The sequence below is a fragment of the Bactrocera dorsalis genome, chromosome 3 (genome assembly GCF_023373825.1).
Source record: "Bactrocera dorsalis isolate Fly_Bdor chromosome 3, ASM2337382v1, whole genome shotgun sequence".
NCBI lineage: Eukaryota > Metazoa > Arthropoda > Insecta > Diptera > Tephritidae > Bactrocera > Bactrocera dorsalis.
The window spans coordinates 79,564,418-79,592,303 of record NC_064305.1 but is presented as its reverse complement, the minus strand read 5'-3'; the positions used below and the strand labels follow the sequence as shown (position 1 = coordinate 79,592,303).

At 35.3% G+C, this 27,886-nt stretch overlaps 1 protein-coding gene across 3 annotated transcripts in view; it reads left to right on the top strand.

Annotated features, from left to right (window-relative positions):
- Positions 1-27,886, top strand: part of LOC105229953 (uncharacterized) — a 133,908-nt gene that overhangs the window by 48,839 nt on the left and 57,183 nt on the right. For 2 of the 3 annotated variants that reach the window (XM_049452307.1, XM_049452306.1), the window contains exon 3: positions 4,172-4,292. In XM_049452307.1, coding sequence (XP_049308264.1) covers positions 4,176-4,292 — 117 coding nt within the window. In that variant the 5' untranslated portion in view covers positions 4,172-4,175. Of the gene's footprint in view, positions 1-441; positions 1,116-4,171; positions 4,293-27,886 lie in introns of those variants that run through there. The other variant, XM_049452305.1, reaches the window with a different exon arrangement.

Sequence of the window (27,886 nt, the reverse complement as noted above, 5' to 3'; positions counted from 1 at the left end):
ACATGTATTGTATGTGCTTATAGTGAATGTATGTGTGCGTGCATATTTTTTGCGTGGCATTGCGCTTAACAAATTAATCGAAGGTTGGTCTTCATTCACTCACTCACTGCGGCAGCGGCGCGCCGACCCGCTTTCCAGCCGCTGCTGTCACCGCCATTGCGCCTTGACTTAACTTGGCCGCCTTCTGCTGTTTTTGGGCGCGCACTTATGGGCCAGTCGCCAAAACGTCGCTCAATTTTTCACCGTCTTTATGGCACAAAAGCCACACACAACTCATTCGCTGTCAGTTGGTGAAGCAGCAGCGCGCTAAACGATACGCGTTAATCGCAGACACGCATCGGAAATTCATTTTAATAAAACTGCACACGCACATGTACTCATATATATATATTGTATATGAAAAAATATTAAAAATTAAAAAGTTGTAATTTTCACCGTAAAAAGTGCATTTTGCCGCTGTCGCTGTCGTCGTCGGCGTGGTCATTCTTGTTGCCGTTAAGAATTCTTAATTTGCATGCAGTACATTTGAAGAAAATATTACAAGTGCATAATTTTACAATTTAAATGTGACAACTTCTTGTGTTTGTTGTTGTTTTTGTGCTTTCCCTTGTGCCTATACGTGGCTGTGTGTGGCTGCTGAAGCATTCAAAGTATCAAGTGCCAGCCAGTAATTTTTTGCTCGTTTACATATAAATATTTGTTGTTGTTTTTATTGTTTTACTTTCCACTTGCCATGTGTGTGCTTTTTCCTGCTATTCTTTACATACGTGCGTCTTAAATTCTTTGAAAATTTTCAAACCATTCCTATAAGCCGAACATTCAAGAATTCTACGTGCGCGAGATCGTCGCTTGAGTCTTTTGATTCGCCTACTAATTGTTTAACAGTACGCGCTTTACACACGTACATATCTCGGCAGTTTGTATACAATTCGTCACAACACACGGTCAACAGCCGGCAGTCTCAGTGTATCTCGTGATTTATTGCCTTCTGCCGTTTGACGCTCCTCTCCGCTCTACGCGCCGCCTTCATCGCGTCTTCGCCTTATCAGCAGCACAACACAGCAACACAGAATGGGCGTGCTGTGGCTCATTACAAAGTACCTGCCATGTGCTCGGTGAATATAAAAAGTTTATGCGTATTTATTGCTTCTTTTTTACATCTTTATGTTGTCTGTCCGTCCGTTTTATGTGTTCTACAAACATTCTTTATGCGTGTTCTACATCCGCGCCGCACTTGCTACAAGCAGGTGGGTGGTTTAGACACACGTATCTATATACATGAGTGGATACATACTCACACAAATACACACTCACAGGAATACATGCATACATACACACACTTGTAAGCAGTTACACTCATGTGCTTTTAACGACATATTTCGCTTTGAATTGTTGTTGTGCTTTTGACAATCGGCCAACTTTCTCCGCATTCACAGGTGTTTCATGTTTCATTTTGGTATTTGTTAAGTGATTTTTTATCTTTGGAAATTGTGCTTTTTATTCTTAAGTGATTCAGTGCATGACCTGGAAGGCGGGATTTTTTTTAAGCAGCATTTGTAGCACATTTGTTTTTGTACTCAGAATATTGAGAACGCGTCCATTTAGTATTTTATGTCAATAGCGTTGGCATATTTTAAAGTTTTTAACACTTGACGTCAGCGTTGAGATCAAAATTTGTATTTGTAAATTATCAATATATTTTTATATACAAAAAGAAAAAAATGTAATAATACCGCTTAAATTCATTCACACAGGTGCTTGAGCTCTTATTTTGCGGCAAAAAAATTCCTTGGAATTATTGAGGGGGTTTTTCTATGCATTTGCTGAGAAAGTCCACAGTAGTAAAATATACACACTACAACACAGCAAATATACATTTCAATAAGGAAAAAGAACAGAGACCTTTTTGAAAAAATCCGTTCCTATAACGTGAAAGCGTAGATAGTTAATTTTAAAATAAGGAAAAAGAACATAGACTGTTTTAAAAAATCCGATATTTTGACGTGAATGTTTTCAATTGAAAATTATTTTGCTTTCTCTCCTCTTCTTCTCGACATTAAGTTAAAATAGAGTGAGAAGTATAAATCTAATTTCAGTTACTACACTTTTTTCGCAGAAATTGCATAAAAAAATAATATTAGCTTTATTTCAGCCATATTTAGGTCTTTTGTAATTCTAAACTGTATTTATCCATCACCATACACAGTTATTTCTAATTCTTCTACTAGTTTTTTTTTATGAAAGTCTCTATAATATAGTATATTTATATTTACAACACCAAAATCGTTCTAGCTTTATAGTAATAATGAAGAAGTTTCTTCTCCGTATTTTTGAGATTACTACATACGCTTTCTTTAACCCTAGATAATCCTGTAAAAGCCATAAATGTCACAATGCTTTAATAGAAGACTTTTAGTAAGCAGCCTGCCATTTCAATCATGATAAATATCGATGAAAATATGAGGGAAATGAGCTATGAATGAAAAATAGTGAGACTTTCCTCCTTGGGCCCAACAAACTTTTAGCCTTCATTTGAGTTTGCTGAATAGCCAGAAATCACACAGAGCTAAGTGAGGCAATACGGTGGTTGCGGAACGATATTGACGATTGAAAATTTTGCGAAAAATTCGCGAAGAATCTATGCAGTATGCGACGGTGCATTAGCGTGGTGTAAAAATAAAGAGTTTTCTTCACGCAAATGACACACAACACTCAAATAATATTCCTTGTTGACATTTTGGCCAATCGGAAGTAGTTTGGAGTGCAACACACCTCCATAATCGAAGAAAACTGTTGACATAACTATGAGTTTTGACCCGCTTTGATGTGATTTCTTCGGCTTCGGCTCACGTTTGCCACAAGGTTTGACCGATTGATTGTCTGTTTCCGGGTTGTCAGCATAGATCCAAAACTCATTGCCTGTAATAATACATTTCATGCAATCCTGGTAGTCGGAAAGCATTGTTTTACATACGTTAAAGCGACGCATTCGAAACTATTGAATGTTGTGTACTTTATACATTTAACCATTATGCCTTACCGATCGCATTAATAGATATTAGTAAGCTTTAGTATATTTAGAGATAGCACTGCATATTCAAGTGCTTATCTGTCATGACACGCCTACCAAATATTAACATACAACAACAACTACTCAACACCTACTTTCTTAAAAAATCTTACTCACAAACCCTTAGTATGCATTCCCACCAACAAAGCGCCAAAGAATACTCACAATGTTCCAGAGAAAACCGAATTGTCATTGAAATGCCCACGGCCAAGGCATGTCGACAGTCAATCACCAAATGTTGGCGGCATTTGCTTTGAAGCTTGCCACAAAAACAACAAAACAGTCAGCTGGACAGTGGCGCATTGCGGTGCACTTCCTGGTGTCCCAAGCAACGGCCGAAAAGTTCAATCACCTCTCGCGGTAAGAGAGTGTGTGTCCCACTCAAGGGGACAAACACTCAACGCCTCACACACTTCAGTGAATAAATATTGCATATTATTATTACTTTTTGGACACAGGTCAAGCAAATGTGCGGGAATACAAAGAACACAATACAAAAAATAAATAAAACAACAAAAAAGTGCAGGCGTACGAAATATGGCAAACAAACAAAAGTTAGCGGAGCTTCATTAATTTTAGTTTTTGCGCAAATCCTTTACTTTTCGCCTGAGTCTTTGAATTGCAGAAACAAAAAGCAAAAACAACAGCGAGCGTAGAATGTAAGCAGCCCCTCAAATGCAATATTTATAATTCTTAATTTGCAATTATTATATTTTTTGTTATTTTTGCACTCGGTTGCTTAAGCTCTTGTCGTCCTTTGTGTGTTACTTAATTTATTAATCCGCCCAAAAGTGTTATTCTCATTCTAAATGTGACGCTGCAAGAACGCGTCAAGAAAACCGCCGAGTCATTGCGTTTGCTGCGCCAATTTCGCGCTTCATTGCCATTCATAAATTGTTGTTTTTATTATTGTGCATCGCAATTTAAGCAATTTGGCACAGCTGTAATTTAACTTAAATTATATTCATTGACGCTTTCTCGGAAATCGAGGTTATTGTTATTAATAACGATATTTTTGAAATTGTTGTTGTGTGTTCCAGATTTTTAAAATATTTTTTGATTGTTCTTTTCATTTATTTGTTCTTTTTCTCTCGTTTGCAGCATCATGGTGTCACGCCGCAAGATTCTTTCACGTTCTAGAGATGATCTGAATTTGGATCAGACTTTTAGTCCACAGGAAGAGGAGGAGGATGTGTGGTATCAAAAGGAGAAACTGTATAAGGTAAGTGGCAGATCAAATGTGCTTATAGTTTTCATATTTTTTTCAAAATTAAAACTGTTTTATAGTTAAAAGTGAATGCACAGAAAAATTAGATTGAGAGTCAATATGATAACAGTTTCTTTGGCTGTCTTTGAATATATTTTAAATTGATACTAAAAGCTTTTCTCTTCTGCCAAAAGCAATCTTACATATCGTCACCTAAAATGCAAAACAACCAATTATTAAAAAAATCGTAATGGAGCTTTTTACTGCCTACGTTTCACTACATAATATTACATAAATATATGTGGCATGAAATTTTCAGCTTCTGCTTTCGAATATAACCGATATGTAACCAATATGTAACTAATATGTAACCAATATATAACCACTTTATAACCAAAACTCAAATTTTGTTTCAATAACAGTGGCTGCTATTACACCGTTTCTCTTTCTTAAACTTCTGAAAAGTGATGCTATGTTATTTTGCATTTTAGGTGACGATATATTAAATATGGATAATGATTCTAACTGATATTTCGTCGAAAGGCAGGCAGTTTAAGATTAATTTTTTTAATTGCGAAATAGTGCGAAATAGTACATAGTTCGTATAATTGTATTACTCAGTGCTATTATATACCAGAGTTCAAAGAACTAAATAATAAAGTTAGTATAAGAGTCAGCTCAGCAGTTACTCAGGTAAATTTAGGCACTGAGCGGCATTGAAGTAGTTTTTATTCACTGTAATTCCTTCACTTTGATGCTAGAATATGAAAGCGGCTATAAGAGTCAATTGCAAGTGCGAAAACAAGAAAAAAAGAAATTGGAAAAAAATCCTATTAAATACCACAATCGAAGAAAACTAAATTTGAGTGATAAAAAATTTTCCACTTTGGGAAAGCTCATACGATTTTATATTATTTTCTAAGACGGCGACTTAGACACAGTTTACGATTTTATATATGAATTTCAAATTCATTTTATGTGTTGAAAACATCTCGACACCTTTTATTCGACTGAGCAGCTTTTGGTAGATTGAGATTTATAGTTCTTTGTTGCCATAGCTTCGGTGTTCTGAGTGAAAATGATATTAAAATCGATATTAATCAACTCAGTATTCGCACTTAGAATTTATAGCTCCACAAAATACTAGTATTTCGACTATCGTAGTGAAATCCTAGTGATATTTGTGGCGTGGTGGGCATCAGTACCGAAACTTAAGATTATAACGCTGCAGTTTTTTTAAGAAAATAACTGATACAACATCTGTCAGAACTATTTTCAGCTATTTAGGTTGGTAACAGAAAATGCTAAGCATATATCTGCCTTAGGAAGCGTTTCGTATAACCGATTTTAGCCTTTTATTATAAAATAAAAAAAATTAAAAAAAAAAATAAAAATAATAAAAAATAAAAAAGATAATAAAATAAAAAATTATACATTTTTTATAAATTTTAGATAAGATATTTTGATTTCAGATTTTTTTCAAATTTCCTACATTTGTATTCTCTGAGTAGCGATTATGTATACTTCCGTCACTCATACGCCATGTGTGCCTACAAGAATATTAAAGGCACATTTACGTGTCCCAAATACATGTAAATGTGTTAAAATGCAGAAATCATTAAGCAAGTAAAAAAGTTAAATAACAAGCAGAGAAGTTTCCTATCTATTTTTTTGGCTCATATACATATGTATTTTTGCCTAAATGCCACATAGACATATATGTGGTTATAATCACGTTTGCAATCATACGCAATATTTCGATGACAGTTTACCAATTTTTATAGTCGCATTGAAGCAGGCGTCCGTAGTCTTGACCCCATTAAAAAAACGGCACGTTCCAGCTAAAAATAATGTAGAAATATAATACACAAAAACAAAAAATGCAGCTTTGCTTACTAGCGCCAATGTAGATGCATAGATATACGCACTAATATCGCAACAATATTTTTGAATACGAAAAATTTAAGGTACATGTAGATGTATGTATATAGGCACTTCTTCATAAAATTTATACAAAACAAGTAAGGATCATTTTATACTCTTGCAACTTGCAGGAATCAAAGCCAGGGGAATATCTTAAGGAGCAAAACTTCAACCAGAACATCGGAATCCAAGCATTAATATATATATAGTTTATAGGTATAAATCATACACTGACCGACATATTCGGCTTAATGTTGACAAATTTTGAAGTTTCTAAATTTTTTTTTGTATGTTTGGAATATTCTTTATTCATTTTTTTATAGGCTCATTCTTTCTATGTGAAGCTTAAATAAAAAAAGACACTTGTTTGCATTCACTTACGGGCATTCTTTTGCTCTTACTCATTTTCTTAATTCTTGTTGCCCCTTTTTCATGCTGTTGTATGGAAAGTTTGGTTTTTTTGTCATAATGTATTTAACGTGTGTCATAAATATTTTAATTAAATAAGTGAATAAACTATGCATATCAAATTTCATATAATAATAATGTATACATATAATACATTATACAAAGAGTGGCTTAAGCTAAAATTATACAGTTTAAGCGATTTCGGTTAAATTAAGGTATGGAAAATATGCGTAGCTGTGGCGAATTAGGTTAGTGAGGGTTTATTTTGAGAAGGAGTTTTGCTTAAAGTATACTTAAGCATGCATGACAATAATTAGAAGACTTTATTCTTGCCATGTATGCTTAAGTATACTTTAAGCTATATCCATGTACATTAGGCTCAGTCAAAATATTAATGTTTTTCGTTTGGAACTATGCAAAGTTGGTTGAGAGAAACCTTTAAGAAAATATCAAATAATATCTATATATTCTATTCAAAAAAAAAACCTATTTGGATCTAAAAACTTCAAGAATTCTGTAAAACATTTTAATTTGAAACTAAATACTTCAAGCGTTAGCAGAGCAACCAGATGAATTTTGTCGTAGGTATAAGATCATGCCTGATCAATAAGTCATGGTGAAGTATAATATATACGTATACGTACTAACAACTATATTTACAAGTTACTGACCAAGATGAAAGAAAGATTATTGCAGAGTGGAGCGAAATATCGGGCCTCTAGCTAGTTGTTTCTGGGTGCTAAAGCTAGCACAGCTCCTAAATTAATGAAAAAGGATAAGCTGTTTTGAACAACTTGAGTGTTAGACTACCTTGTAGTAACTTCGATAAATAAATAAAAATATTTAAAATTCTTTTTTGGCACGGAAAAAGATCTCATGGAAACATATGAGAAACTTGAAGACAAAACAACAATTTTCGTCATTCAAATATATTAAGAAATAATCACTGCAAGCAATAATCACTTGCAATTAAAAGTATTAACATTTTTTTCTTTTTCTAAAAATCATAAACTTCACTTAAGCAACAATAAAAAAAGTAAGAGCCTATTATAAGCTGAACAAAACTCCGCTTCCGCGACAAATAAAATGTGATGCGCATAAACTTTTAAAAACTTTAAGCCAAACAAACGCTTAAGAAACGTAATTTATTTGTTTATATATTTAAAAGGTATTTGCAAACTATTTTCAACAGCTTCAAGTATTATAATCGAAAATTCGCGCGCATGTGTATGTATGTGTGCGCGCGCTTATTTTTATCGTTATGACTATTTCGTGTGCATTTTGCGTTGTCAACCCAACATAATCACGCTTTAATTTGGCGTTTATTAGCGTACGAGTGTACGAGCCAGCGAGCAAGCAAGCCAACTGGCTGGCGAAGAGCACACACACGCGCTGGCCATGCGGAAAACGCACAAAAGAGGAATAGCAATAGAAAAAATAGTAAAAAAAAGTGCAAAAAAGTGAAGCATTGGCATCTTGAAAAGCTCAGCGTTGGTATGACTGCCGCATAAGTGCTGGCTAAGAGCATGCTATAAGTGTGCGTGCATGTTTTTATGGAAATATAAACATATGTATATGCATACATGTGTGTGTGTGTTTGTGTGCGAATTTGCATACACAAAGCATGTCGTCATTTCACCTGTCAATAAATACGGTATTCAGCATATATTATCACCGCAATCATCAACATCATCAACGCAAGCTCGTTGTTGTTGCTATTGTGCAAGCACACACACACATACACATACATATTATTATGTTTACTGTAGTGGTATGCAAGTATTTCATTAGCGTACGTGCTTTGCCTCCAGCGAAATGCCAAATTATGGCTGGGGAAGTTAATTGTCTGTATATTTATCGTGTGACTCTTTCTCTGCGGCGTGTGGCGCTGCTGGAAGGCGGTGCGTCGCGCTAACAAGCATTTCTTACGTAATTTCACTTTGGTCATCAAACGTTGCAGACGCTTTGGGTGGATATTCACTCACTGCGCCGATTTACGAGTCGCCGATTTGTTGCCATTCAAAGCGCTCAGTCACTCAATTAGTGTCTCAGCACTCAGCGCTTTCACTCAATCACTCAATATGAGCTAATCATGCATTCACTGCACTCATTTTGGATACTCAGCGTCCACTCAACAATAAATTTACCTCAAATGCTGCAGCTACTATGAAGAGTTAGTGCCGCCTAACTAGCTATTAGTTTAAATTGTTTCTCTCTCTTTTTATTGCCTTTTTCAATAAAAATTTATAACACAAAAAATCAAGTTTACTAGTAGTTGTTGCTTTGGCCTTATATTTATGGTTTTTGTGACAACTTTCTTTTTGCGATTCACGCTTTATGCCAACTGCTGCTACAATTGGCTGGTTGGTAAGCGATTTGATGATGATGACTTTTAATGTTTTTCATTTTTCTTTTGTATTTTTTTTTTAATTTATTTTGTTATATTTTTATTTTGTAATTTCTTTTGATTATTTTTAATTATTTATTTTTTATATATTTTTTTTTAATTTTTGTTTGTTATATTTTTTTTTTTGTAATTTGTTTTTGTCATTTCTTTTTGCTATGTGTATATTTATTTTTTTTTTATTATTTTTTTATTTTTCTTTTTTAATATTTTTTTTATTTTTTGTATATATTTTTACTTTGGTTTTCACTGCTTCACTTTCATATTATTTTCTGCTGCCAACTTCTGCTCATTGCTTTAATTGCGTGTAGTAAAACGCTAAGCCGATACAATTAATCTCACTTAAGTGGTTTTGATCAGCGATGCATAGCGCAGACTCAAGTATATTTATGTATGTAGATTACTATATAAAATAGGCAAACTGCTTCAAATAAATATATATTCGCATAAAAATCAAAATGCACACAGCTTACTAAAGAGCTGGAGAAATTTCTTTTTGATTATTTAGTAATTTTCAGTCAGTCAAACCCCTGTGGTTTGAGCAAAGTGAAATTAAATCATCTCTTGATAGATTAGTGTGTTTAAACAAGATTTTATAGTATAATTTGCAAAGCTGAAATTGGGTATATTTTATTAATTTTGGAGTTATAAGTGATTGTGAACAGCTTTTTTGTATGGTTTATTGTGAAGGACCTACCCAACTATTCTCATAAGGGTCAGTTTCTGAAAAATTTACATTTTTACAAGACATAACCCCATTTCGGTATATACCTGTAGAAGATTGTACCTTCTCTATTTAGTTCTGCGGTTCGAATTAATTCTCCTACAGCAGGTTGAAGAAGTCGCACGACAGGGACCTCGTTTGGCATCGAATCGCTTGGAGAGGTCTTTCTTGATCTTGACGAAGCTTTTGATATTGCTCAACGTCAGCTTACACAGCTGTATTAGTTTTGCAGGGATACCAAATTCAGACACTGCGACATAAAGACAGACCCCTTTCGTGCTGTTTTGCAGTTTTGAAATTGACGAAGAGGTGGTGTGTGTCGATCCTCTATTCTCGGGTCCTTTCCATAAAGACTAAAGGCACACTGATAAGGTCCAATCAGTTTGTTGACGGTGGACTTTCATCTTTCAAACAATACGCTCAATATAACCTTATGAGCGATGTTGAGGAGGCTTATCCCACGTTAGTTGGCACAGATTGTGGGGTCTCCTTTTTTGTGGATTGGGCAAAGCATACTTAAATTCCAATCGTCGAGCATGCTTTCGTCCTATCATATTCTGCAAAGAAGCTGATGCCTGAATCCGCCGGTTTGTTGTTCATTAGGCGGGTAATTGCTGTTCGAACTTCTTCATGGTCGGGCAATGGAACGTCCGTCATCGATCGGGGAATCGGGTTCCCCATCTCCTGATGTTATGCTTTCACTGCCATTCAGCATGCTGAAGAGGTGCTCCGTCCATAATTTCAGTATGCTCTAGGCATCAGTCACTATAACACCTCTAAATACTATTTTTTATTTGTATTAAGTTCTCTGAATATCGTTAAAACGAAAGTAATAAAGCTTTCGATATAAATATAAAAATATACGTTTACCATCTGATCAAAATTGACCCGGATTGACAAAAAAATTCTATATTTTCGTGAATTTTAATATAGATTTTTTTTATTATGGCATAATAGGCTTCTTTTGAATCAATACAAACATGACAATCATTCATCAATTTTCCTTACACTAGCTTACACTTTGATGGCTTTCAGTGCTTTCAGTGCCTTTAACGAATTTTTAGTTCTTTGGTTTCGAATCATTATTCATAATTCATGTCACCACTAGTGAGGCGTTTGATGAATAAAGGGTTCTTAGCTGCGTTATCAAGGTTTTCAAGGTCAAAATACAGGCGGTTTGATATACATATATAGGTCTAGGATTGGCTCGCTTCATACTCAAAATATTAACCAAAAAGTGTGGAGGCAATCAATAAAAGATGTCTTCTTCTTCTTTATTGGCGCACTTATTGCCGAGATATAATTATAAAAATATTTTTATCAAAAATTTAGCCGCTGAAATCAATCAGCGCATTCCATTTGCTGGAGTGACAAACGACCATAATTTTGAGTTAAATGCAATTTTTTCCGATTGTAGGTCATTATGGGAACAATATCTTTTGGTAGTGAATTTTTTGTTTTTGGATTCATCCACGAAAAAGGCTGAAATCACTACAGCGGTGGAAGAGCTTTTTTAGCACCGCTGGAAGTCGGGTATAACTCGAAAAACTTTAGTATTTTTTTAATGCTTTGTTATGCCGTCTTAAGATATGTTTTAACCTGTCGATGCTGCAGCTTTTTGTTTGTAAATTTCCAAAAATCGCCTTTTTTAAGCTGTCATTGGGTGAGCCCTTTAAGATTTCCTAGCATTTTTCAAGCAATCTCACAAAGCTTAGGTCCACATTGTTGCTGTGCATTTACTTTCATGTTTAAGCGACCCAGCTTTTTGTATTACTATCAAAATGTTTTTTACGTACATAATTCATAAAAGTCATCAATAAATATTGCCTATTCTCTATCACTTATGCAAGCGTAAATATTTTGTATGCAAGGCTGCACTTCGTGAGCATCGCAGGAGATAACTCAATATAGCAGAAGACACATGCGCACAATGGAAATTATATAATATAATTTTCCTTTCAGTGGCGCAACTCAGCATTTAGTGCCAGTTGTCTTCGCGCCACCATGTAAATAAACCGTTGCTTGTTGACATTTTGACCCAACAACAACAAATGTGGTTATGCAATTTCAGGCGTCGCTTTGGTGTCTTTGAACGCAAAGCAAATGAAAGCGCTGAGAGATCAAAATGTCAAAGAAACATAAAAAACACACATGCAGGCATACATTATGCAAATTATTATTAACTGACCTCTGCCTCTTCACCCACCCACCCATACATACACGCACATACACAAACAGTTTTAGAGGCGCAACAACTGCAATTAATTGCCACTAAGCTCACTGCAGCTTGAATAACGGCGCATCATCAATGCATCTTTACAATTTTCATTATGCTTGGATTGTGTTGCAGTTATTGTTGTATTTGTGGCATGTTGGCGTGTTTGCGGAAAATGCTCATTTATTTATGATTCCAAAATGAAATGAATGAAAATTAAAAACGCACACACACTCACACAAAAGCTGAGCGTGGCCAAGACGGCGACGACTGCAATTTCACATCAATCAAAATCAACACGACACTCGCGGAGGCAGGAAGGGAAACTAAAAGCTTGATTGCCTGCATTGCGCCTAACGCACGCTTTTGATTCGAAATTTGTGTGAATGAATGACTCGCCGCTGCTGAAACGCTCATGATGCTCACAATACTCATAATGAAAATGCAAGTGATGAAGCTGCGCTGAAATGGAAATACAAATACAAATATTTGTATGTATATGTATAGCCGCTGATTATATTAATTGTGCTAATGAAAAGTGCTGATGCTATGCCGCTTTTGTTGGTATTTGTATTTTATTTATGTTTGTTTATGTGTGTATTTTTATTGCTGTGTTGTGTGCATTGATGAGATTCACTTTTATTTTCACTTTCATTCAATAATGAGAGGCGAATAAAGAGTTTTAGAAAAACTTAATGTTAAGCACTTAAAAGTGAAAAAGCCAATAATAAGCTCTAATAAATTGAGGTCTATGTGATGTGATCACTCAGTTTCCTATTTGGTCAATTATTATTGTCTCGGTCACATACTACTCAAACTATTTGATCTAGCAAGTCAGAAAAACGGCGTTTTGGGAATGTTTTTATGAAGAGACATTTTACTTAAAAAATAAATAAAAAAATATTTGTTTTCAGAATTTAATGTATTTTCTTAAATAATGATTAATTTTGGAAATATTCGGAGCCCCTTGAACGCGAAGCCGATCTCAGAGAGAACCTTCTAAAAAAGGTGTCCGGCAGTGAGGATGATTGTTTTGCTTATTTTTTTTTAAATCCGAAAACAAAAAATTATATATATAATTACAAAAAAAAAATAATTACATATATAATTACAATACCTAAATACTGGTTATCGGTCGGCCGGTCCTTAACTATGCAGTAGCAATATGGTGGCCGGAATGCAGTGAAATAAAGACAAGGAATCTTCGCCGCGGCTTGAATCTCCTCTATCGTATGAAAACGGTGTCCCCGGAGCGGTCTTTTGAGCTTGGTGAACAGCCAGAAGTCGCACGGCGCCAGATCAGGTGAATACGGTGGTTGCGGAACGATATTGGTTGAGTTTTTGGCGAAATGATCACGAATTACGAGGACAGTATGGGATGGTGCATTATCGTGGTGTAAAAACCAAGAATTGACTTTCCACAATTCCGGCCTTTTTAGGTGGATAGCGTTAGGCAAATGACGCATAACGTTGAAATAACGACTGTTTGATCGGTTGGAAGGAAACCATAATGCACAAACCACGATAATCGAAGAAAACAGTCAACATGACCATGATTTTTGAGCGACTTTGGCGCGATTTTTTTGGTCTCGGCTCTCTTTTGGCACGATATTCGCTCGATTGATCGGTTGTTTCGGGGTCGTAAGCATAGATCCAAGTCTCATCGCCAGTTATAATGCATTTCATGACACCCTGGTAGTCGGAAAGCATCGTTTCACACACTTCAACGCGACGCCTTTTTTCCAAAAAATTCAATGTTTTCGGTACCAGTCGAGATTTGATGCGCTTGAGGCCCAAAACATCCTTCAAAATGGTATTGGCTGAGCCTTTCGATATGCCAACTTCATCAGCAAGGTCTCTAATTGTTAATCGACGGTTTTTCAACACCAAATCTTTGATTTGTTGAACGTGAGCTTCGTCGGTTGAGGTTGATGGTCGCCTTGGACGCTCTTCGTCTTCGACACGTCCGGCCGTGAACGTGGAACTCACTATACCTCTTGTAAACATTTTTTTTAGACATAGCCTCATCACCAAAGGCTTTCTGCACCATCCTCAACGTATCCGCAGCAGAAAATTGATTCCGTAAACAAAATTTAATCCAAATTCTTTGCACAACAAATTTCGACATCGCAAAAAACGAAAAACTCCCTTTTAGCAGTTCACAAAACGACACGTATCTCAAACACTAATGAATATTTTGACATGAATTTTGACATAAATATGACTGACAGTACTACCAACTTAAAAAAAAAAAAATAATTCTCCAAATCCTTCGACGCGCGCAGTTTAAATTCAAATGTCCCCTTATTTTTTGGGCACAAAAAAAAATTTTAAATTTTGAAGTGATTATAACCTCTTAGTGCCGTTCTCCATTACAATTTTTTGGTTTACAGGAATAGAAATCCAAACACGGAATTGTGAGCCAATTTCTGTTGAGACTGCTAATGATTTCTTATAGATATATAAATCTCATCTGAAAGGTAGTGAAACCATTCTTATATAACACAGTGTATTTTTAAAGTACCAATAGTTATCTTATCTATAATGTTGCATTTGCGCTGTTATCACAAGGCATGCCAGTTTTTAAATAATAGCTTATTAGTTAGCCGTATTAAATTATTCAAATTCATCAAACTAAAATTGCGACTCTATGCATATTGGCGATTAAATATTTTTATTATAAAATATTTTAAAATCTTGACAGGCTGTCGCCAACTAATTAAACCTGTCAATCATGTATAATTGTAAGATAAATTGAACCAGTATCTGGATTAATACACTATTGAGGTTATTGGTTTAAAATTATATATGTAAAGACAGAGTTAATATATAGTGCAGTTAAGTGCGTACACTGGTGGCAAGTAAATTGATTAAGGTTATGAAAATTGAAAATTTTCGGTTATTGATTATCGATATTAATAATTAGTGTTGCAATTCGCCATTAAGTTAACGATAATATCGATTATTTTTTGACTTTTTCGTTAAAATTTTTTGAATATATCATTGTTCTTCTTCCTCTTCTTTACTGACATAGAAAAGGAACAATATATCATTGTTACATCTTTTATTTATACATTTTTAATATAAAAGGACAAAAAGTTTTCATTTCAATATCAGTGTTTAAATGAGTTAAGCATCCGCCTACTTTACCCGAAAAAATTGGCGCACCCTAATACGACGACGTAATTCACCACAGCTGATGACACCACAACAGAACACCAACACATCTCACTACAGCTGTACATCAACCCACTCATCAAAAGGGATAGAAAAAAAGGGAAAGCGGACACAATTCGCTACCAACATTCGCCATATCAACACTTCGACTCACTTTTTCGATTTATCACTGCGCCGCGTAAACATTATTTTCGGTTTTATATTTTCCTGGGATTATTAAAACCTCACCTCCTCCGATCACTCAGCGGTCCGGTTGACATCCTCCCCGCTCCGTACACGTGTATTCGGACTCCAAATAGAACATTATATTATTCATAAGGTCTAAATAAATGTTAAACTATTGGACACTGTAAATACGTGAGCATTTTTATTTAACCATCGAGAAAGTGAATAGTACTTTGTTTGCAAATTTTTGGCAACAAAATAAACAATCAGTGATATACATATAAGTACATATGTACTTTATACGGACTCAGCTTCCTGTAAGCAAGTCTTATTTATTATCAAAAATAGTTCAACCAAAAAACTAGGGAAGAAGAATTGGAATAGATGAAAGTCTTCGTTGGTTTATTTATTGAGAAAAAATGAAAATTCTTGACAAATACTGGGTTAAAAATTTGAGACTAACTGCAAAGTAATTTAGGGTTTTGCAAATCACCAGAAGCAAGACAAACTTAGTAGAGTTTCTCGACCCCACTTCAAATATGCACTAAAATTAGCCACCACTGTTTCGTTGAAACCAATTGCAATATATAATCGCCTACAGTTGATTGCCACCGCCACATATTTCTGCTTTACATTTGCTGCGCTGCATTGACAAAAACAACTTTCATTTCGATGGCGAGTTGAGCGCATTGGCAGCAACAACAAGATATGAAATATTCAATCAACTTAATAGTTACAACATAGCAGCAGATACCAACAACAATAACACAACTATGGGTAACAACGGTAGCAGCAGCAAGCGAAATTGTCTCATAAATTTGCAAAACTTTATGACAAAAGTCATAAATTTTAAATGTTGCAGTGCAAGTGACATTTACAACAGCAAAGCAAAGAACAAAAACATCTACGAATGGGAGCAAGAATGGAAAAATATGAAAAAATAAAAATAGAAAAAAAATGAGAAAAAAAAAAATGTCAGAAAAAAAATATATAAAAAAAAGAAAAAATAATAATTAAAGGAAGCAGAAAAAAATGAAGAAAAAAGCAAAAATTTGAAAAGAGTTTCGCGCTTAAGTCTTCTGTTCGTTGAAGGTGTGAGCTTTGGCTAGCGCAGAATTAGAGCGGCCAGCGTGTGCGCGCTTGCATATGGCAGCTAAGCCGAAAATGGTAGCAACTGGTAGGCGTGCGCTCGTAAATATTAGGCACACACACACATATTTTAGTTTACTCGTATGTATATATGTACATACATACACAGTTCATATTACCTCAACTGCTATTGTTCTTTCAACAGCTGTTGTTGTGCTTATTTTTGTATGCATGTGGCAATATGAGCTCGTAACCCAATTTTGTACGCTTGAATTCGTTCACTCCCATATACATACATACATACGTGTGTGTGTGTTTGTGGCGCACGTCGCCATAAAAGCCTGACAAATTTATGTTTTCACACACAACTAATTCAAGGTATTTTTTACAAAACAAATTTTTCTGGTTGCTTCGCCGAAATAATACGCCAACAAATTTATAGAAATAATAGAAAACTCACAAAACCAACAAAAACAGACATTTGGGTGATTTAAGTGGGAAAAAGTTGAGGAAAATACACAAAAGTGAAGCCTAAAAGTGGCGACGGGAAAAATGAAACCGAAACCAATGCTTGGCGTAAGGAACAATAATAATAGCAAACAAGAGCAAAACAAAAGAAAAAACCAACAACAACAACAACAACAAATTGTGCTCGAAAACAACGTCAATGGCCGCAGCGCCGAGAAATTACTCAATCAACAGTTGCGGCGCTGACGCTAAATGGCAGCGCTTTCCATCAAACAGCGAACACCGAACCAAACAACAGCAAGAACAACAATAGCGGTATTTGTGAGTGAAATATGCGCGCGGCAGACAACAGCTGGAGGGCTGCAGATTTTCCAGACAAACTAAGGCACAGTTCTCAGGCGCGCAACAGTTTACGATGGGAACAAAAAGGGCTAGCAAAACAAAGGAAAAAGACAAAGCAACAACAAAAAAAAAGTTACAGCAACTATTGCAAAAGCGAATAGAAAACCGAGAAGACAGCTGGAACTTACATACAAGCACATCCATACACATAATAGTCTAGAAATAACGGTTAAATAAAGCTTCAACTGCTGCATATAATACTCGCATACACATATTATACATACAAGTTGTAGGTATAACCTGGTGCCGCAATGGCTGTGGAAAATCGCGACAATAACAAAGGAAGTCAACGAAGTCGCCACCAAGGGAAGCAAGAAGCAGCAAAGGTAAACAAAGCCAGGCAGGTTTAGAAACCTACAACCGCACATATCCACATACCACCTCCGATGAGGGGAGCTGCAGGAGAGCGCTGAGAAAGAGTAGAAAATTAGCAAGCAAAACTCTTACGTGCAACAATGAAAATGGCATAGCCGCTGTGACTCTGTGCCATAGGAAAAATGTTGAAGAAAAACAAATCGGCTCGCTCGTGCTCGGGCTTCGTGTGTCGCAAATGCAAATCGGGTGACATAATGTCTTTGCAACATTTAGCATATCAAATTAGAGGCGTCGCGACGAAAAGCGAATTGTTGACATGTGGTGATGGGAAGCTGCAGCTAAAGGTGACTTCATGCGACTGAAAATACATTTAGCACTTTTTTGGTTCGAATTTCATGTGGTACTAGTAAGATTGGTGCTAATGGCGTACGATTTGTTGATTTTATAGGTTTTAATACTATTTAAATGCTTTCAAATAATTTTTGATAGCGAGAAAATATGCGAGATTATATATAAAAATCTTATAAAAAATTATTAAAGGGAACAGGAAAATAAAAAATTAAATTATAAATAAGTTTATAAAATAAAAAAAATTACTAAATATGAATAAAAAATCAGGAACTTCTCAACTAAAAGTTGAAGTTTTTAAATATTAGTCAAACATTAACTGAAAATGATAAAATTTGGCAGATAAATTTATTAAAGATTTAAGGGGTTTTTCCACTAGTGAATTTCAAAACAAAGTTTGCTGCATATGTTCTTATATTTGAAAATATTGTCCGAAAATTTTAAGTTGATACTCAAATATTTTGGTAGACATGAGCATATTTGTAAGAATATACGTAATCGGTTTCCTAAATTTAAAAGCCTTTTTTCTCGAAAGTTGTTTTGATGGTCGGTCAGAAAAGTTTCTACGAAAAAACTCAACCGTTCGAATTTCTTAAATATCTTTGTCATGTAAGGATCCAAGGAATACGATTTCTGTTAACATTTTCTATTATTTATGGCCCTCTTAGTAACACTAGAAGAGTAAATATTTTCACGAAAACCGACTTTTGTTAGAAAGAAGCTATTGAAGGAGAGGGGCAGTGATCTTCTTTACGGATGGGTCAAAGTTTGGGGAGAAAGGTTGGTGGACGGGCTTATTGTCAGGACCTCTCTATCAACCCCAGCTTCAAACTTCCCGACTATTGCAGTGTCGTCGAAGCCGTGGTTTTAGCCAGTTAGGTAGCAGTAGATTTTCTGCTCTGCAGCGCAGCCTACTTTAGAGATGTGACCATTCACTCAGATAGCAGAGCGGCGATACTGGTTTTGGACTTATTAATGCTGCCTTCAGGTTTGGCAGAAGGCCATAACCTTGTTATCAGCAGCATCGAGTGTCTGTGTGAAAAGACAAGTATGCGTGTCAGGTCAAAGCGAAGTCGCAGGAAATTATAAAGCTGATCAGCTAGCGATAAAAGGCTGCCTATAAGTAAAATTGGAGCGGGTCGGTGCTCCCGAACGTATTTTCTTGTGTTCCACTATTAGATAGCTCAGCTTCGCGAAAGCTTGGACAGCGATGGGCCACCATCGGTGCTTGCGCTGTCCCAAAAGCCTTTTGGAGCAAGATCGATCGCAAGAGATCTAGTGATCTCTTTGCCATCAGTAAGGCTAGCCTCTCCTTAGTTGTGAGGGCTTTTAACAGGCCATTCTATTATTGGTGTCCACGCAGAAACTGTATGGAAGAAGAGGAGGTGTAAAGAGCTCAATAATTCCTTCTTGACTATCTCCTAGGTGGAAGGTCAAGTCTTTAACACTTGAGAGCGCATATCTTCAGACATGCCACAGAACTGGCGGGAGTGGAAATTAAACGTCTATGCAAATTTGTATTGACAGAAGTTCTTGTACATATCGCAGTCCGTGTGTGATCTCTCCAGATCAACCATCTAATATAACCTGAGACTGATTATATCTTCGATCGGTGCCTGGATTTAAGATAATTTTGAGCAAACAGTTTTTCCTCACCGCCAGACACTTTCTGTCAATCAATCAGAATCAGAAGAATCAAGGAAACCCAAATTGTTTCAAAATGAGAGATTATTAAAGTATTTTAAATTCCTTTTATTAAATAAAATACCTTTCTAAAAAAATATAAAAATTTCACAAATTTCCGACTTACAACTGAAAATTTTAAAGAATTTTTTTATATAAATAAATAACATTAATATTTTATTTTTAACTTATTTATTGTTTAATTTATGTATATATCGTCACCTGAAATGCAAATTAACGTAACAACATTTTCAGAAATTTACAGTGGCATGAATGAAACACGGAATAAAATGGAACGTGAGTGAAACAAAGTATTAATAATATTGGTTAAAACTGGTTTATATATGACCGCAAAACCAGAAAATGTTGAACATATTTAATATTATGTATATAATTTGAAGTAGTGAAGCGTAATCAATAAGACACTCAATTTCGAATTTTTTGATGATACGTTATTTTGCATTTCAGGTGACGATATGTATATTGAAATTTTTACCTACATTTTGTTTTTTTTTTTTTTTATGAATAATAATTTTTAATAATCAAAACCTCAATTTTAATCAACTATAATTAAAGATAAATGCAGAATATTCGTATATGGAAGATTTTATAAAAAATTGTACTAAAGAATTATTGAAATTGGTTTTTGCAAAACTTGATTTTATGTATTTTTTATTAATAAAGATATTCTATATTGTGTTAATTTTTTTAAATTTACTATATATACATAGATATATATATTTCTATAATACATCAACCATTTAACATGTTATTTGACAAGAGCTAACGCGATTTGCTGCACTGTATGCCAGCCACATAGATATAGAAACGCAAACGCTATAGAAACACGGAAGCCGCAAGACTAACAACAACTGCAACAGCCACAATAGCGGCGGCAGCGGTGGAAACCGATGGCAAACAAGTGGACGCGTCGTTTAGTGACGGCAGCAGCTGATTTAGCGCGTGGAATTAGAAACTAATGTGGCGTAAATGGTTTTAATAGTCACAGCTATTGTTGTTGTTAGTGCTATTTTCCGATTTGCAGCCGTCAAACGAAAAGCTCCTGCAGTCAGTCACTCACAAGCACACACACACATGCTTACACGTACGGCGCGCGGTGACTGCCGCTGTTGTGAGCGCAAGAGTGTTGCAAGCATCAGTCAGCGAAAGTTGCAACACTTGCCACAACAGATTGTATAGTTACATTTTATATATAAATAATACTAGTGTGCAGCATAATTGCCGTTATGCCGCTAATTGCCGTATTAGTTGTGGTTTTGTGCAAACGTGCGAGCAACTGATTCTGAAAACAAATGAAAATGCGTCGGTTGCACCACAAGATTGTTAAAAATATAGGAAATCGTGTTGGGAAAATGTACCAAAAAAATCAAAACATAAAACTACTGAATAAGGAAACCGTTTTTTTCGCTTTGCGTTTCCTTTACTAAAAGTTTTTATGCTTCAACTGCAGTTGCTCGATCACGTTCGTCTTTATTTGGCTTTTACTTTATTTTGGTAAAAAAATAGAAATAAAAGCAGTAAATAAACTGATAAAGTCCTACTTGCGGCTTCTTTGTGTTAGCGCCACTCCCTTGAAATCTCAGAAAATGTCAAATCATTTGCCACAAGCAAATGGCACGAAAATCGAAATTTGGAAATCCAAAAGTGCATTTGCTAGCAACACCAATGCGTGCTTGGCACATCTGACAATTTTTTGGTTAATTTTTGCGCTAATTTTGTTTTACACCGTCGGTGTCGCTTAAATAAAGTCATTACTATGAAGGAAAGGTGGGGTTACAAAGCAAATCCATCTCGTAAATTCGTGACCACTCAAAAAAGAATTAAAAAAAGTAATAATAATAATGACATACAAAATACTAATAATAATATTAAATTATATGTAATGGCGATCATGGAAAAAGAAGGCAGGCCAACTCAGAAAAATTTATCATAAATTTGATTCAGAAATAAGTATTAAACCTAATAATTAAATTTGGCCAATTAAAGAAATCACTCAAATTTTTTACTTTTCCTTGCTTTTTCTTCATCGTAATATCATTAAGAAAATTTTGACTACTATGTCGCTTGAACACTGTCAGTTTATAATTAATGGATTTTGGTTTTTTATCTTCAAAAACATTGTGGATATCATCCATTTTCACTTTCAAATTTCGGGACTATCTTTCAGAACTTTTTTCGATTGAGAGGATGGAACGTGCCTTCCACATCATTAGTGCTGTCATCACAGCAAAGGTGTGTGCTACTCTAAGGAACCGTCGCCCACCCTGAAACCACATTTGCATTACTTCAGGGTGGCGTGTCCATTCTTCTCATTGAGAGATTTACCTGCTTCCTGATCCCGCTTTTTACTGCATAACAGAATTGCTGCCAATTTCTGGATGATCCCCCAGTTTGCTTCACTCTTTAGCATGACGCTGATTACATTCTCTACGTTTATTGAGTCAACCAGGTCTACGGCGGTGCGTTCCCGTTGCCATCATACACATTTAAAGAATGTGAGTCCAGCTTCATCTTTTGTAGCGTCGTTGACTTTTCCCATTGCGTTGAGGTACTTATTGAAGTATCGGTGACCGACTTCTCAAAAGTCCATAAGTTTAGGTATTTTATTAGTCTGGCCGTCCATCTGCCGTCATCATCTACCGCCATCGTCGGCGTAGCCAAATAAATACGATTCGGCGAGCATTTCGAGTTTTTGTATAGCGCGTAGCTGACACAAGTCTAGGCTGGAATGTATCCTTGTGCTGCTCCTGGCGTGAACGCTATCTGTCGTGATCCCTCTTTATTTTGGTGCACCAGTCTTCTCTTACTAAGGTAGCTCCGCTCTGGGGTAGTAGGCAGTCGGAGATTTTAAAGATTTTTTCGAATCATATTCTTCCATCTATCGCTGTTGAAGGTGTTTCGGATATAAAGGGTGATTTTTTAAGAGCTTGATAACTTTTTTTTTAAAAAAAAACGCATAAAATTTGCAAAATCTCATCGGTTCTTTATTTGAAACGTTAGATTGGTTCATGACATTTACTTTTTGAAGATAATTTCATTTAAATGTTGACCGCGGCTGCGTCTTAGGTGGTCCATTCGGAAAGTCCAATTTTGGGCAACTTTTTCGAGCATTTCGGCCGGAATAGCCCGAATTTCTTCGGAAATGTTGTCTTCCAAAGCTGGAATAGTTGCTGGCTTATTTCTGTAGACTTTAGACTTGACGTAGCCCCACAAAAAATAGTCTAAAGGCGTTAAATCGCATGATCTTGGTGGCCAACTTACGGGTCCATTTCTTGAGATGAATTGTTGTCCGAAGTTTTCCCTCAAAATGGCCATAGAATCGCGAGCTGTGTGGCATGTAGCGCCATCTTGTTGAAACCACATGTCAACCAAGTTCAGTTCTTCCATTTTTGGCAACAAAAAGTTTGTTAGCATCGAACGATAGCGATCGCCATTCACCGTAACGTTGCGTCCAACAGCATCTTTGAAAAAATACGGTCCAATGATTCCACCAGCGTACAAACCACACCAAACAGTGCATTTTTCGGGATGCATGGGCAGTTCTTGAACGGCTTCTGGTTGCTCTTCACCCCAAATGCGGCAATTTTGCTTATTTACGTAGCCATTCAACCAGAAATGAGCCTCATCGCTGAACAAAACACGCGCGCGAAACACATTTCGAACCGAACACTGATTTTGGTAATAAAATTCAATGATTTGCAAGCGTTGCTCGTTAGTAAGTCTATTCATGATGAAATGTCAAAGCATACTGAGCATCTTTCTCTTTGACACCATGTCTGAAATCCCACGTGATCTGTCAAATACTAATGCATGAAAATCCTAACCTCAAAAAAATCACCCGTTATAAGTCGACAGCAACACTATTTTTTTGTATTTATGCCATCTATGTACATATGCTGTGCGACTTCTATATTTTCAATGACGCATTTTAGAGCTTCTAGAGTTCATCTGCCGGATCTAAAGCCATGTTGGGGAGAAAGTCTGGGTTTAAGTAGCTTAGTGGATAGTATGCTGATAGCACGATTAGCACCGGCCGTTGATTTTTTAGGGTTCTTGTAACCAAATTTTTTTTCAATAATCTCATTTATGAACCGTTAAGCTTTTTTGAATATTTAAAAAATATAACAAAATGACAGCGACTTAAAAGGTTCATTTTCCAAGCTAAAAAATAAACAGATTTTATGGTTCAATAACAATTTGGGAGTCAATACAAAGAAAGTGATACAAGTACCTTAATGCTGGCTACGAAATTGTAGGTATTCTTGTATACAAGGAGCGTAGAACCTGACTCGTAATGGGTCTTATCGTGGCCTGTAGTAATGCAAAAGCCCTCTCACACTTCTGTCGCTCCCTAACTATTTATCTAACTTTATATATAGCTCTCTCTTTCTTTGTCTAAATCTCTGCCGTTCTATCCATATATCCGCCTCTATCTATAACTCTGTTCCTTTCTCAGTCTGTCTTACTCTTCTTCTTTCTTTCTCTGCGTTTATTGAGAAGATCAAGACTTTCTCGTCTAAGTCGTAATTTTAATGACGAGAAGCATATTTTAAATATTCGTGCTCTCTGCATCCTCTCTGAATATTTAAAACTGGTGTTTATCATCTTTTGTACTTTTAATTCCTAGATTCTGAAAACTTCTCCTATTTCCTGAGTCTTCATTAGGCAACCAAATTCTGCTGTGAATTAACAAGAAAATTTTGGTTTTAGCACTTCATGAACTTTTCAATATTTTTGAAATTACTTCATAAAAATTGAAAAAATTTCTGAACAAGCTCATGTATGTTATGTATGTAGAATAATACAATCAACTGCAGCAATTTATAGAGTATCATTGAACTGTAAATTTTCCGCGCTGGGATTTGAAATTATAATCGTCACAACGACCTCTGCCCCATCTCACGTGTGCGTGCACATATAAACACACACACACACAACACTTAAAACACATTGCAAGTGAGTAAGTTGCACATGCCACAGCGAATTACTGCTCGGTTGTTGCACTGCACATTTCAACATTCGCGCATGCGCAGCTGACACGAGCGGCAAATGTAAGCGTTGTTGCTGATGCCATACAAACGGCAATAAAAAATTGATGTGTTAATTGTGAGAAAATCTGGCAGTTGAGTGCAGTGCTATTTACTTTTTTCTATACACACGTACAATGCGCATGCCACACATATGCATGCAACTAACGGTGCGGTACAAAGTGCCAGGCATCGGATGCTGATTGTCGACAGCCAGCTACAATGTGATTGAAGACTCGTGTGGCAATAATAAATGCTAAATTCAGTTAATTTATGCAAACGTGCATGTATAACGGTACAGTAATGCACTCTCAGACGTGTATTTATGAATTTTTATTGGCGGCCTGTGCGTTCAACTCGTGAATGGTGTCAATTAAGTGGCTGTAAGCGGCTTCATCGCATGTTTTTTATTGAAATTGCAAAAATATTGAAATAAAAAAAATAATAAATTTCAAAAAAAATAACAATTTAATAAATATTTGTAATTAATTGCATTTAATTTGACGTTAATGCCCGCGGCTTAGCTCAGTTACGGCATTCGATAAAATTCGTCTGCTTAATTTTTAGATTTCGGTGCTGCTGCACGAATACGTATGTATGTATGTAAACATGCCAGCAAATATGTGTGCTAAGTACATGCTTAACGGCAAGCACATGCATACATACATCATTATTATATATAATTACTGCATAGCTTTGGAGCTTTTGCAACAAGACTCTTTGTATGTGCTTGAGCGCCCAACAGGTGCCGCATCAGGTTTTAAAGAATGTCGGTTCCATTTGAAAAAAAAATTTGATTTTTTAACTTCGATTACTTCACCGTTAGCACGAAAATATTAATTGCACATTAAATATTTTTGGCTAAGTGTTCATAAATTATTTGGCTGCGGGTAATGGATGTTCAATTAATCACCAAATTTTATTTCCAAAAAATGATTTTTATTGAATATACTTTTGAAAGGCACAAAAAAATAACACTGTGCAACAAAGTAATCTAAATATTTTTCATAATCGCTGATTTGTCTTAGCAATTGTTGATAAGTTTTTATAACACCAAATATTTCGGTTTAGTCTACCTTCGGTAGCTTTACGACCTGAATTTAGCAATTTCCATTCAGACCTCTGGTCTAGAAGAAAATATTGAAATTAAGTTAAGTTAGTTTTAAGTGGGGAACAGAAAAAAGTCAAAGGGAGGAATTTTTTCTGAGTACAGCGGCACAGGCACATTTTTGGCTAGTGTTTTGTTGGCAACTATCTCATATACGACCAATAGCTGACATTTAGGTTTTATGCTACGGTCTTCTACCTCCACTCACAGAGGCTGTCCAAAACCTTTGCCATCAACGAGAAGATTTTGAAACAAGTTTTTTAATCATTCATTGTTATTGGGCTGATGAACAACGCTTATAGCTATAGCTTCAATATGCACTTGGCAACTGCATAAATACTTATAAATATCTGTATGCATATAATCCGTATACTATATCGAGACGAAAACCAATAAAATTTAATAAGCTTAACTGCCATTTAAAAGCATTTATAAGACTCCCAACAGAACTCTCCCTTTTTTTAACTTTGCAGTTTTACTTTTACTTTTTTTGTAAGCTGTCTGCATTTTTACACTTCTGGCACCACAGCTCATTTCTTACTTCTTTTATTCACTTTTAGCTAAAACAAAGAAATTCACAAAAACAAAAAATAAAAAAAACAAATTTAAACACGTTTTCACCGTTTCACGCTTCTAATGAGTGACATTCTTGTTGCATTTTTAGCCGCCAAGCTTCGGTCTCCGCTTTACTAAATGCTCCTTTTATTTTGTCGTCAAGCTAGACAGACACACGCCACTCTCCGACACTTGGTCCGTAGAAGGAACTTGTTTGTAAAACTTGCTGTGTTGGTAACTGGCACTTATTTGTACGCCACATACCTAATACAGTTAGACATTCGGTTAAATGAAATTACCTAGATTTTACCGTTATGCATCTACTTATACTAAATTTAGCATGCAGTCAAGCCAGAGTTGGGTCATTAGCTGTGTGAGAGTGAGTTTGCATACAATAAAGAGCTAAATTCATTTACATACCCACAAGCGGTTGCGTTCGCTTTCTGGACAGAACACACGAAGTTACATACAAGAATATAAATGTCTTTGGATTATTTTAAAAATATAATGAATTATAATTAGCAATACTAAGAAATTGAAAATTGCTCAATAAAAAAAAAGAATATAAAGAAAGAAATTTTATTTTAATTTGAAAAGCTTTCAGCTTTCTACTGAGCTTTAAAAATTTTAAAGCTTTCCGAAAAGTTCTAGGGCTGAGCACATACTATAAACTATAATTATATATATAGGTATGATGTAATCGGGTTTCAAGAATAGCTGATAATATAGCACATTTTACAGATAAAAAAAACAGCGCTTTTGAGATTTTTAATAAAGCTTTTCCAACCCTTTTAAAATACTAAATGAATAATAAGGATATATCCCCATAATATATTTATGTCCATGTCAACTTTTAAGTATAATAAGTAGAGAAAGACATTTAGAAAATATTTTAAGCTTTCTAAATAAGCTTCTAAAGCTTTTGTAAAGCTCACATAATGCATCTATAAATTTGTTATGTTTTTGCAAACAATAAGTAGGTGAGGAGAGATACAAAACAAAATTTGCAAGCCTTTTAATTAAGTCTTCAAAGCTTTTAAAAAGTTTGCATAAAGCATCCGTAAATTGCCAACAAAGCTTTTAAAGCTTTTGTAAGCTAGAATGATGCATTCATTAATATGTCATGTTTTTGTAAATAATAAGTGAGTAAGAATACAAAGGAAACTTTCAAGCCTTTTAATTAAGTCTTCAAAGCTTTTAAAAAGCTTGCACGACGCATCTATAAATTTATCATGTTGTAGATAAAGACTGTGTGTGTGTTAATTATAACAAATAAACTGAAAAAGGGGAAACTAAGGAAATAATTTCTACTTTTCTACCAAAGATTTATGTGGCTAACCTCAAGCAGTTTTACCTAAGCTTTATGTGGCTAAACTTTAACAGATTTACTGATATAATTTAAAATAACACCATAGTAAATTTTAAAGTGTAAGAAAAAATTAAGCGAATATGAATGCTTATGAGCTTTCGAAAGAAGCTGCTAAAAGCTTTTTACAAAACTTGCAGTGATTCGTTTTTAAGTTTAACTTGGCTTTAATATGAAATATAAAAATGTGAAAAAGGAAATAAGAAGTCAA